The sequence below is a fragment of the Gorilla gorilla genome, chromosome 6, assembly GCF_029281585.2.
Source record: "Gorilla gorilla gorilla isolate KB3781 chromosome 6, NHGRI_mGorGor1-v2.1_pri, whole genome shotgun sequence".
Classification (NCBI taxonomy): Eukaryota; Metazoa; Chordata; class Mammalia; order Primates; family Hominidae; genus Gorilla; species Gorilla gorilla.
The window spans coordinates 23,524,318-23,538,726 of NC_073230.2; the positions used below are offsets into that span (position 1 = coordinate 23,524,318).

Consider the following 14,409-nt stretch of genomic DNA (forward strand, 5'->3'; position numbering starts at 1 on the left):
GCAATAATTCAACTCATTACAGAGATTAAGTAATCACAATACTTTTCTCCACTGTGCCCAAGTATAGGTTTTATATCCTTAGCAGCCACTATAATTGCTAAAAACTAGGAGAAGAAGAGGAAATCTATTTAAGACTTCTGGTTTCACAATCAAATATATATATATATATATATGGTTATACATATGTTTATACATGTAATTTTATATATATATGTGAGTACTATAAAATATATATATTTACATACATAGGTATATATGTGTATATATATATTTAGAGAATATAGATCTGGACTTCAAATTCTATCTTTATATAATATAAACCATCACAATGTTATATTCTGAGAATGTTACATTTAGTGATTCAATTGTGACTGAGTTTGAAAAAACACGTATAAACTAAAAAAAAGAAAATGCCATTAGATTTTAAATCAATAATTTATTTACATTTTGTTTTGTAAAAACAACATATTTAGAATCTTTATAGTACTTTTTCAATGTCACCTTAAAAATATGCATATGCTTTTTACAATTTTGAAACTGAAATTAATAAGAACATATATAAATGCAACTATAATGCCAACCACCACCTACACAGCTACTTCTAGTCCACTGATTTTAAGCCATACTAACAAATCCTATATCAATTAAAATGCTTCATTATTCTGTTTTCAAATTAAACTTTCGAAATAACTTCTATCTTTCTTCTTGCATATGGTTGACATTTTAATTAAGATGTTAGATTTATGCCTCTGTGAATTTGTAGTTTCAACATTAAAACAAAGTCAAATTTACAGATTTTAAGACATTCTGTAATTTGATTTTTATAAGATGATCACTGTATTTACATAAAGTTGACAGTTATAAGTTAGGGAAGAAAAAAATTTCTGTTAAATTAATGTAAAATGCTTACAATAATAACCATAACAATGACTCTGAGAGAATATAGGGAGCTGACTCTTACCTGTAAGTGAGTATACTTGCAACAAGTCATCTCAAATTGAGCACTTTTATGAAAAAAAATAGGACCTCTACCAAAATGTCATTAATCAAACCATTACTCACGCTATGATGAACTCCTAAGACGACTAACTTTAATTTGCATTTAACTAACTAGCGTAAGTTTAGAAAGAAAACCATTTTGCAACAAAATTTCCCACAAGTAGAAGCATTTTCAGAAACCTTGAAGCATAATCACTATTATTTTTTAAGAGATTTTGGAAAATAAAGTGAGAATAGACAGCTTTTACTAAAGTAAATTTACAGAAGCAGTGATGAAAATGTAACTGTAAAGTTACCTCTGGATCTCTCTTCTTTTTTTTTTGAGACGGAGTCTTGCTCTGTTGCCCAGGCTGGAGTGCAGTGGTGCTATCTCGGCTCACTGCAAGCTCCGCCTCCCGGGTTCACGCCATTCTCCTGCCTCAGCCTCCCCAGTAGCTGGGACTACAGGCGCCCACCACGATGCCTGGCTATTTTTTTTGTACTTTTACTAGAGACGGGGTTTCACCGCGTTAGCCAGGATGGTCTGGATCTCCTGACCTCGTAATCTGCCTGCCTCGGCCTCCCAAAGTGCTGGGATTTCAAGCGTGAGCCACCGCGCCCGGCCAGATCTCTTAAACAACAAAATAATTTCTCTTTTGGCCAATACTTCTATTCATTCCCTTAACTTTAGCTACAATTTCTTTATGCTGGGAAGGTGGCTGGAAAGCCAAAAGCTCCAGGACTTTCATCTAGTCCCTGGACATATGTGTCCCACCCTTCTTGTCCATTTTGCCAATGTTCATTCAGTGCCTCTGGCTTATATATCACGTCTTATATATCAGACGTGGCTTATATATCAGATGTCTTTGCCAGGGGTCATTGTTAGACAGGAATATAAGCTTAACACTTATTATCAGTCTTCCTGATTTAAAGCCCAAACTTTTGTTACTATTCAGTCACATGATTTTGGCAAGGTAACTGAGATCTCTGAGCTCCAATTTCCTCACGAAAATAGTGAAGGATGTGCAGATACATATACATATAAAATACATATACATAAAACATAAAAATAAATATATACATACGTATACACATATGCGTATATACGTACGTATACACATATGCGTATATACGTATACATATATACGTATATATACATATATATGCGTATACATATGTGTATATACGTACGTACATATATGGGTATATACGTACGCGCATACATATATATGGGTATATACGTACGCGCATACATATATATGGGTATATACGTACGCGCATACATATATATGGGTATATACGTACGCGCATACATATATATGGGTATATACGTACGCGCATACATATATATGGGTATATACGTACGCGCATATATATGGGTATATACGTACGCGCATACATATATATGGGTATATACGTACGCGCATACATATATATGGGTATATACGTACGCGCATACATATATATGGGTATATACGTACGCGCATACATATATATGGGTATATACGTACGCGCATACATATATATGGGTATATACGTACGCGCATACATATATATGGGTATATACGTACGCGCATACATATATATGGGTATATACGTACGCGCATACATATATATGGGTATATACGTACGCGCATACATATATATGGGTATATACGTACGCGCATACATATATATGGGTATATACGTACGTGCATACATATATATGGGTATATACGTACGTGCATACATATATGGGTATATATGTACGTGCATACATATATATGGGTATATATGTACGTGCATACATATATATGGGTATACATATATGTATATGTATGTATGCATTTTTTTTTCCCAATGCTGTGAATTGCTTTGTCTGCTATGAAGGACCAAATGCAATTTTTCCAGGCACAATTTAATATTTTACTAACTAAATTATACTAAATGTTACCAGTTGCCTAGGGTAATGTCATAGTAAGTACTCTGGGATAAATTCTTGTCTGCTGTAGGATTCCTTAAGCTGAAGTCCATGTTAACTCAGCCAGCACTCCAGCGATCAGGGTGATTTTGCTGTGCCACAAATATGCCCAGTTTACTGCATTCTTCTTCAAGGCACTTACCCTCTCTTTAAAGCCTTGATAACATTTCCCCTTCTTCCTTTATGAGCACTTTCAAAGTCTTAAACATTTTCACCTGATGACTTCAACAGGTGCATGTTGGGGACTCGGCAGCTGTGGTTTTCGCCACACACACAGCCGACCTCTGAACAAGGGCACAGACATTCCTAACCACAATCCACACATTGCTTACCTATTTCCATCCTCAAAAACTTAAATTAATGGATTTTAAATTTCTTAATATTCCTAGAGAGAGAAAAAGGGCAGGCCCAGGAATTTAGATACAAGCCTACATTCAAATAACACATTTCAATTAGGAGAATGTAAAATATAAACTCTCCTACTATATAGATACTTGAACACTAGAGGGAAAATCACCCAACATGTTAAACAAAAATTCCACAAGATAGATATTGTATAGTATATCTTTAACTGAAAACACTTCATGCAACTTTTATAGTTTCCACGTGCAGCCTAAGCCCTAATCTGTTTCAATAAAATAAATGTATGTTGGCTGGGTATGGTGGCTCACACCTATAATCCCAGCATTTTGGGAGGCCGAGGCAGGCAGATCACTTGAGGTCAGGAGTTGAAGATCAGCGTGGCCTACATGGCGAAAACGCTTCTCTACTAAAAATACAAAAAAAAAAAAAAAAAATTAGCCAGGTGTGGTGGCGGGTGCCTGTAATCCCAGCTACTCAGGAGGCTGAGGGAGGATAATTGCTTAAACCCAGGTGGCAGAGGTTGCAGTGAGCTGAGATTGTGCCACTGCACTCCAGCCTGAGTGACAGAGGGAGACTGCATTTCAAAAAAATAAAAAATAAAATAAATACAGTAAGCATATGTATAGATTAAAAGGCACCTCTAATGAATTAAAGGACACCCATAATTATAAAATGCGAGGGAAAATATTAATATTTCAGATGTATATACCAATGAAAACTGGAAATAAGAACTTGATTTTAAAAGGTAGCAGTATCTGAATTGAAATAACTAATTTAACTCTATGATGTACAATAGATTCTCTACCTTATAGAAGATAACTAACCAGGGATTGACCAGAATCACTTACGAAACTTTCCAGACACTTTTAAGTTCATTCAGAAAAACTAGAGACCCTTTAAAATAATGTAAGTCATAATTATAGTTCATAAACCAAAAATAACATACAATTTAAAAACAGAAAAGAAGGAAATGACATCTGTTTTAGGGATCTTGAGTAATATGTGGCAAATGGGGAAAACGCTAGAAACAAACAGTTCCGTTCCCTGGTATCCCACTCACCCTTTTTTATTAAGGTGTAGACATTTTTAACACAAGACAAAAAGACAAAATATCACCTGGTGACAGGACAATTATAGAAGTGAGAATAATTCTGAAGTTTATCCATTAGCTTCATAATACTGTAAATTATTAATTAACAGTTAGGATAATAACTGAAGTTTTCTAAATTCTCATTCCTTGAAAGAATAGCTCGCCCATCATTATTTCTATTTGACCGTTCATGTCTCTGTGGAAAGATTCATTTGAAGGCTATTATTTTCCACTTATCTACTATTTTTTTCTGGTTCAGGCAATTAATATTTGTCATACACAAAAGTATTCTTTACTTCACAGATATAAACATTAATCTGCTTTATAATCTAAGCATCACATCCTACAAATTATAGAGAAGATATAAAAGACAACTGAAACATTCTACCACACACAGCAGCGGGGGCATAAAGCACAATAAAGATACGCAAATAGATGTTTTAGAAAGTAGGTAATTTTTTGTGTTCTTCATGCTATCAGAAGCTGACCAATGAGTCCACAATTTCTTTCCTTGATTAATGAAGCAATAATGATAGCACCTTGCCTTAAACTCTCCTGTAGCTTCTGATCATCCTGAAAAGAAAGGATAAACCAGTAATATTTTAGAAAAAAAATATGCCATGTGTTAAATTTGATAAAAAGCCACTTTTCAAGATCTGCTGCTGTCTGGATTTGGCATTTTAGAAACTCAGACTCTAGCCACTGTCATGGACACGGTTCCCCGAATAAAGAGGAAATACTTTCACAAACACTTTTCATTATAGACCAAAAAATATTTGCTTAAGATGCAAGGAAAAACACTGACACAATTTCAAATGCTAACAGAAAGAAAAGATTATTTTCCCTTAATCCAATTTCTGACAACCTTTGGCTCTTCACTGAAGTGTGAATATTTCATCAATGATGCAATCCTTTTCTTCATCTTGTTTCTGAGTGTTCTCCAACTTTGTTATGAACTGTTTGTGAGTACCGGTATAGGGGGGAAAGCCCTGCTTGCTGTTTGTAAAGTAAGAATCGGGAAAATTCAAGAAATGAGTTATTTTACAAGTTGCTAAAAAGTGGTTTTGCCTTTGAAATCATATTGCCTGTAAGAATCCATTTATTCTAATTATTTATGAGAAGATTATAATGTGAAGGGAAAATAGAAACAGAGCTAATATCTTTCAGGTCTCTGTGTTGTGAATTGTGCTGTCTTTTAAAAGAGGGATGTGGTAACCAATCTCTAAACTCCAGAATCATCCTTAATGCCTTATCCCAATATCCAATATATTACTAGGACCTATTGTAGCTCCTTCCTATTGTTTCTTGCATCCATATACATTGAGATAAGGCATTAACGATAATGCCGCTCAAACTGCCACTGCCAGCATAGCACCTTCTGTCCTCAATTACTGGAATATTCTCACAGATAGTCCCTCTAAAGCCTTGCCCTCTTATACTTCATTTCCCACAGGGAAGTCAAAATACTTATTTTAACATATAGATCTGATCACATCAGTATCCTGACTACAATCCTTTGAAGACTACTTTTAAACCTCAGGATAAAGTCTGATCCCATTACCTGGTAATAAAATGTCTCTTATCCTCTCGGCCTCTTCTTGATATTCCCCTAAAATTACTCAATTCTCCAAGCCACATAGAACTGCTTAAGATTGTCCAAACAAGCTGTTTTTCTGAGCTTGAATATCTTTGGGCCAGCTAATTCCTTCGCCAGAAAAGCTTTCCCACACCCTTTGTAGCTTAGCTGACCCTAATTACTCTTCATGGTTCAACCTAGGTATCAGAGATTCTTGAAATCTACCCTGACTCCTATCCTCCAGTCCAGTCTGGGTGAAGTGACTGTATGTTTCCACAGCTGTGAATTCCTCTAGCACACTGAATTTTATAGTCTTTTTTAGTTGACCATCTATTTTACCAGATGATGCATTTTTTGATGTAAAGAATTTTTCATTTTATCTTTGAATATGGAACACTTTGCTCAATGCCTAACACATGGTAGCACTCCATAAATTATAACAAATTCAAAGCAAAAGAGGTTCTGATTATGATAGACATATCACCCTTTTAGTTGAGCTCAGTTGTTAACACTGACTGCAATTGCTTACCTTCTTCACTCCTATTTGCATATTTAGCCTAAAGCCTGGCAATAGTACAAAATAAATATATTATTGAAGCCTCACCACAACAACTACACGCTCCCACCACCCTGTGTCTGGGTTCCTCAGCTATGAGGATGACGGTGAGACGCCATCTCTGCTTAAAGTGCTCTTTTCTATCAATTTCCTTGATTGTGTTCTAAGGGGTGGAGCTGGAGAAGATCTGCAAGATGCTGAATGTCAGCTACTTCGCTTCTTGAAAGCGGGTTTTATACAACATTTTAAAATTGGATTCAAACACCATTTTGGTTTCCAGAATATCACAATACCTAAACCACATCTAAACAAATCATAAAACTATGTATGTTTGGACTTAAAATATGATTGATTTATATGAGAGATTTCATCTGTGTCACATCATTCATAAACATATAAATAAATATTCTAAAATGAGCAAATACAAATCAACTATTGATATGCATTTGTCATTCTTAATGATCAATTAATTATAGTGCTGCAGGGTCTATAACACACATCTATTCCTAAGTCTCATTTATTAAATTGAGACATGACACAGATGATGATAATTAAGGTTCCTCTTTCAAAAATAAACAGAACAAGTCTGTCTCTATCACCCCGTTGAAACCAGTTTATACTTGTTATAATGAAGGCAGCACAGTAACAAATGAAGAAATTAAGGAAAAACTGTTTAAGATCCCAGGGCTAGAAAAATCACATTTCTGTATCTTACAATAAATCATCTATGTTCATTTTGATAGCTCCATAATGTACATATTTTTAGTAAAGAATTTAAGATGTGCTTTTAAAGATTAATTTACTTCTTCAATTTTTTACAGGCTTCATTTTCAAAGATTAGAATTGAAGGACAAGAATCTGTCATTCTACTGAACATTTGTTTTCCCTCTCTGCCTGAACTCATTTGATCATTCTACCCTTAAGAAACATGGAAATTTAAAAACTGATTAAGATGGTTAGACACACGTATATTCAGGAAACTCTAGTATGTGAAAAGATTAGATAGTCACACAATTCATGGATTTCAAACTCATCTCAAAATTTCATATCTCTAGAACAGTATTAACACAGGAAAAAAATGCAAACCCAATGTATCTTATAAAAGCACTTCTTGCCTCCAGCAAATATACAAAAAAATTGGTTTTAATCCTTGAGGAGAGTGGGGAGCAGAGGTGCAATACAGGAGATCATTTTATTATTCACATACATAAATGTGTGTGTGTGTGTGTGTATATATATATACACATTATTTTGTGAGTTCCAAATATTATATAATAAACATTTAAAATGTTTATTAAACTCAGGTAAGCAGGGTCCATATGAACAGTGAAAAATCATGCTGATAGTATACATTCTTGAAATTATGTGAAAATAGCATTTATGTCTGTGGGCTTCCTCCCAAAAACCTGTACCTCCAGGCTAATCATGAGGAAGACATCGGAAAAGTTCCTGTTGGAGGGACATTCTACAATATACCTGACAAGTGCTCCTCAAAACTGTACAGGTCATCAAAAAACAAGGAAAGTGTGAGAAACTGTCACAGCCAAGAGGTGCCTGAAGAGAACTAAAAGTAACATGGGGTACTGGAACAGAAAAACACACTAGGTAGAACTATGGAAATCTCACTAAACTATGGACTTTGTTAATGATAATACATCAATGTTGGTACATAAATTGTAACAAACATATCATATTAATAATGGGAGAACCTGGGTGTGAGTATATGGGAACTCTCTGTGGCATCCTCTGAATTTGTCTGTATATCTATAAACTGAAGCATACTCCTTTCAAAAAGATATTTTTTAATTGATGACTATTTACAAATGTTACGTTCCGGATTACAAAACCTGAGTTACAAAAGCAATTTATTTTTGCACACTGGACCATTTATATATTCCTTGAAAAACGTACAATATTCCTTTAATAAACTATGCAGTTGGGAAGTCAGATTGCTGCTACTTGACAACTTAAGTGATCTTTGAGCAAACAGCTGAAGTTGTACAGCTCTCCATTTTTTTCATCTAAAAATGGGATAACATTTTTTGTGGGAACTTAGATAAGACATGTAAAGCACTGACACCTAGTAAATATTCAATAATAATAGCAGTTAGAATTATTACCTTTATGAAGTAAACTAATTTCAGCTATGATAGAGTAGTGTATATCACCCTCTCACCATATATAGCCATTAAATCTGGAAAACTTATGTGAGAATATTTTTTGCAGGTCTTGGACAGTAACATATGCATGTCTATAATCCTTGAAAGAAGAGCCTCCTAACATTCTCCCCAGCTGTCATGCTGAGAGCATTTTTCCAATCTACAAAGAAGAGAAACAGAACCCAAGGAGAGCATAGCAATCTCTCTGGGTAGAAAAGACATAGATAACAATTTAAACCTGTCAAAGTGGCTTGTATTTCTGCAGGCAGCATGCCTGACAGGAAGGAATTGCTGAGAACTCCTAAAAATCTGCTAAAAATTCCTTCAGTCCTTGGCCAGCTCCTAACTGTGCATGCCCAAGGAGAAACTCAATGAGGCCTAGCAGAGAATAACTGCTGGAAAGTTGGAGAGCTGAGGAGAGATTTTTGAGGCCCCACTGTGCCAAGGAGCAGGAGGTTAAATCTGAGTCCAGCTAGAATGAAGACGCCTTGGTGAACAACCATGGCTTTCAGCTGGGATATCTGAAAAGCCATGACTACAGCCTGAGTATAAGGCAAAACTGAATCCGACCAGCCCTAAGAAAGCTTCAACAACGTCCACAGAATCAAATTGATTCAGCAATACAACTGCTTGCTAGAACAAATTTCATATTCCTTAGAGGACATTAAAATAATCTAGAGCTTTTATAATGTTTTGCACTCAAAGTGTGGTATCAAATATCACTAGAAAGGCAAAGAAGCAGAAAGCAAAGATGCAGGAAAAAAAATAATTTAAGCAGACCCAGAAATGAGACATACATTGGAATCATCATGCAAGGATTTCAAAATAACTATGCCTAAGACACTAAAAAATAGAACTAGAGATAAAAATGTTGATGAAAAATGGAAATTTTCAACATAGAATCTATAATAAAGAGAATTTTACAATTATAAAATGCTTGAAATTAAGAATTAATCGGACTGGTTTTATAATGAATAGGCAGAGCAGAACACAGTATAAGCAATCTTGAAGATAGTAAAAAAAAAATTGTTTTATCATCTTGTTCACTTCATAACAGTGTCAATTTTGTTTTAGAAAATTTTGTTGCCCAGGGTAGAGTGCAGGTTGCCCAGGTTGATCTCAAACTCCTAGTCTTAAGCAATCCTTCTACCTCATCCTCCCAAAGTACCAGGCTTATAGGTGTGAACTATTACAGCCAGCTTCACTCTTTTTCTTGGTTACAACTATATTATAGCAAAAATAGAGACCAGCTAAAAAGGGGGAAAACAGTATACTCTTCAGTAGTCCGCTTTCTTAACATACTGGGCGGGAAAATATAAACATGTTGACAGAAGTTATTTTTGGATGATGGCTTTATGACAATATTATTTCTTCTTTCTGCTTTGCTATATTTTCAAAACCCCCACAATGAACACATTTTATTCTTGGAGGAAAAACAAATTATTTTAAAATTTAGTTTTAAGACTGCTAAATTCAGGGAGCTAAATTTGATTTGTTGTCATAGGAAATCAATAGCACTGAACATTGTCCAAACTCCGGGAGCATTTCTCTCCATAAATATTTTCAAGATCTATACAAAGAAAACCTTTTTTGCTTGAAAATTCAAGGCTTCAGTAAAAGGCCCCTAAAGGAATCATATTAATAATTCACAAAGTCTTAGCTTTCTTCTTAGATATTAAGAAAACTATCTAAAATTCTAGCTAAAAGTAATAACAAAAAAAAGTGTACTTAATTTTACCCAGCATGTAACAATTGTTCACTGAGATCTTAAAGAGTTTCATAATAGCTGTGTTTTAAGACTATTAGAAGACAAAAACGCAATATAATATATGCATTTTTAATTTTCTAAATTATCAGACTGAATTATTTAGGATTAAAATTCACCATGAGTTTTACCTAGAAACTTATATTTAGCTATTTCTCTACCACCTATAATTTCAAGTTTAGGATGAAATACACCATGTTTGGGTGAAAGATACACAAAAGAAGAGCTGTAATTACCATTATCTTTTAAACATACGAGGTAATTCTAAATTTAGTCATAGTAATGAAGTCGTGTCAATAAAATCCCACATGCCAGTCTTTGTGTGCGTTTGTCTTTTTGTTGTTGAGTTGGTTCTTTTGTGATGACTATATCCAGCATCAAGTGAAGTCTTGATGAAACCTTGATGGGACTCCTAAGCCTTTGGCAAACTTGTGGGAAATCAGGAAAAGCAGGGGATTTTCACAGAAGATTGGCAATGACAGTGGCACCTCTATAACTCATAGAGGCTCTTCATTTACATCCTTCTCCACCTCCCACCTCAAAATTTGAGCAAGGAAAGGCTGCAGTAATGTAAATTACTAATATGTAGCACCTTGCAAGTGTATAAGTGGTCAACTTTATATGATGCCCATGTCCTCAAAAATCCTTACTTACTAACTGTCCCTTTCAATTTTCTCAAAGGATAACTTCAGGAGAAACTATTCCCAGAGTACTTAATATTGACAAGCTTTTTTAAAAAGTATATTTTGAAACAAAAAATCCCATAATTGAACTACACACATATCAGCATTTGAATTTAAAAAGTGTAAACAAACTTATAGTAGGCTGTTAGAATCAAATTTATGTGGATTTGGTGGAATGCCATCTCAAAGAATAGCAGGAAAAGCTATGATGTAATTGTCCTCTCAATCTTTATGGACAAGCTGAAAGGAAATCTCTTGGAGTTATCTATCCTCTATACACATCACTTCTAAAGAACACAATGTACTCTGCTAAAAGGAAAACTATAAAGTTAAAATGTATGCATATGTATTTAGGCTTTAGATGTCTCAAGAGATTACACAATGTTTCTTTAAGGGTAAACATTTACATTGTCTCAGCAAATTCCATACCTAAAACCTAATTCAATTTCCATGAGTTACAAAATCTCCTGAAATTCAGGTTGCTCATAGTTTGATATTAATACCCTTCTTCCATCCTTGTTTTGGAGAACTTATGCAAAAATTATTATTTAAATGTCACAAAATTTCAAACACTAAACAAAAATGTACTAGCTATATTTACATCTAGTCATCAATATACACATCCCTATCTCTGTACCATATACAATATACAAAAACCACAAGTGTTAGACTTACTAAACCTTCGACAGGCTTGTTATAAGATCATTAATATCAAATCAAAATAATTTGAAGCTAAATTTTCTTTTTGTAAACATTTTGCTGATATGGAAGAAAAAACCTAACGGTGGCACACTGTCCCCTAGTGGAGATGAAAATAACTTTTCAGTGTATGTCAATTGCCAAAACTGCAGGAAAAAGCGATCACCTACTGATAGGGTGTGAGAAAAACAAAACAGCCTCCTCCGAATGAGAAACATTTCCCTCTTGCTCCTGTGAGTGATAACAAATGCCTCTCAAAAACTTAGATAATACTAATGAAAATGCACTTGGGTTTACTGATTAACATAATCATCGCACAACAGTTTTAGTCTTTTTTATTTTCCGTGTCTAGAAACAGGGCCTTACAATACAGTAGGAATTCAATAACTGTTTCGGAAAGAGATAATTAAGAAAAAAAGGATTGGGAAGCCAGGTGCCATGGCTCAAGCCTGTAGTTCCTGCTACTCAGGTGGCTGAGTGGGGAGGATCACTTGAACCCAGGAGTTCAAGGCTGCAGTGAGCAATGATTGTGCCACTGCACTGCAGCCTAGGTGACAGAGCAAGACCCTATCTCTTTAAAAAGAGGAGAGGGAGAGGAGCAGAAAAAAAAAGGAAAGAAAAAAAGGAAAGGGAAGGAAAAAAGAAAGGAAAAAAGGGAAGGGACAGGAAAGGGAGGGAAGGCGAGTGTAGGGGAAGGGAGAGGGAAGGGGAGGGGAGAAGAAAGGGGAGGGAAAGGGAGGGGAGGGAAGGGGAGGGAAAAAGGAGGGAGGGAAAAGGGCAGGAAAAACAGAAGGAGAAGGGAAGAGGGAAGGGAAGGGAAGGGAAAAGGGAAGGAAAGAGGGAAGGAGAAGGGAAGGGAAAGGTTGGTCAACAAAATTCAGTAAAACCCTGTAAGGCAGCACCGATACTTTACTGAGTAGGAACAGAGAGTAGGAAAGACCCAAACTACAGTGCTCAGAGCCAGATTGCAGTGAGGAAAAATGTAGACAGCCAAAAGGCATCAGACATCTGGCCTGAAGAACAAACAGTTCATTATTGCATCCAATACTTCTAGATCTGGGACTTGTGACACTGTTACATTTTATTTTCTTAAATCAATCATAATGTAAATTCCACAACTTAATAAAATTGAAAAAGCAGTGTCATATACAACATCCTTTTTAATTAGCAAAAAATGTTTTGATCCTACACAACTCACCCAGCAATTACCAACACCTGCTAGTTTTCTATTGTCATGCTCCAACCACTGTAAGCCTACATTAACACCATCCTATGCCTGGACTCCTCCAGGATGCTCTAACTGGTCACTTCTGTCTGTTTTTGGCTACTGCTTCAACCTCCCTAAAATAGCCACCTTCACTCTATCAAACTCAAATTTTCAGCTACTCCTGTTAGCTTTCAAGGTCATCCACAATCAACCTAATCAACCCTTCTAACTGCAATTCTCTTTCTTTTACTTTTCAGAATCCACTTTTGTTGCCATCCCAGTATAATCATTATTATTTCTGCCCCCAGAAAAATGGTTTCCCAGTAACTGTCTAATTGACATCAATTTTTAAAGACTCAGCTGTAATGACTACCTCTTAAGATGTCATCTATTTTTTATTGCATATCAGTAATTTATGTTATCATAGTTTTTCTCAAAATCCCTAATATTTTTATTTGGTTTGCAATCTACAGGACTTAATTTCTCAGCTAAATCATAAGATACTAAAAGATAACTTTTCCAAATTCTAAGCTCAAACATAGTACTATGTCCACAGTAGGCACTCGGTAAATATTTATTAGTTAGAATAATTGGCTAATTAACTCTATAAAGAGGTGACCTTTTAGCTTACCTTAAGATATGTTTGAAATATCAAACGTTTTAGGCTGAGACAATGGAGTTTTCTAAATATAAAATCATGTCATCTGCAAACAGAGACAATTTGACTTCCTCTCTTCCTATTTGAATATCCTTTATTTCCTTCCCTTGCCTGATTGCCCTGGCCAGAACTTCCAATACTATGTTGAATAGGAGTGGTGAGAGAGGGCATCCTTGTCTTGTGCCAGTTTTCAAAGGGAATGCTTCCAGCTTTTGCCCATTCAGTATGATATTGGCTGTGGGTTTGTCATACGTAGCTCTTATTATTTTGAGATATGTTCCATAAACACCTAGTTTATTGAGTGTTTTTTGCATGAAGGGGTGTTGAATATTATCGAGGGCCTTTTCTGCATCTATTGAGATAATCATGTGGTTTTTGTCATTGGTTCCATTTATGTGATGGATTACATTTATTGATTTGTGTATGTTGAAACAGCCTTGCATCCCAGGGATGAAGCCAATTTGATCATGGTGGATAAGCTTTTTGATGTGCTGCTGGAATTGGCTTGCCAGTATTTTATTGAGGATTTTTGCATCGATGTTCATCAGGGCTATTGGCCTGAGACACAACTTTTTTTGTTGTGTCTCTGCCAGGTGTTTGCATCAGGATGATGCTGGCCTCATAAAATCAGTTAGGGAGGAATCTCTCTTTTTCTATTGTTTAGAAGAGTTTCAGAAGAAATGGTACCAGCTCCTCTTTGTACCTCTGGTAGAAT

General features: G+C 35.3%; 1 protein-coding gene and 1 pseudogene across 3 annotated transcripts in view; both read right to left on the minus strand.

Annotated features, from left to right (window-relative positions):
- Positions 1–416: 416 nt before the first annotated feature.
- Positions 417–4,239, minus strand: LOC129523773 (uncharacterized; annotated as a pseudogene).
- Positions 4,240–4,351: 112 nt separating this feature from the next.
- The window catches only part of CRPPA (CDP-L-ribitol pyrophosphorylase A), a 330,476-nt gene continuing 320,418 nt past the window's right edge, over positions 4,352–14,409 (minus strand). For all 3 annotated transcript variants that reach the window (XM_019030382.4, XM_031012648.3, XM_055347369.2), the window contains one exon: positions 4,352–4,964. In XM_019030382.4, coding sequence (XP_018885927.3) covers positions 4,860–4,964 — 105 coding nt within the window. In that variant the 3' untranslated portion in view covers positions 4,352–4,859. The remainder of the gene's footprint in view (positions 4,965–14,409) is intronic.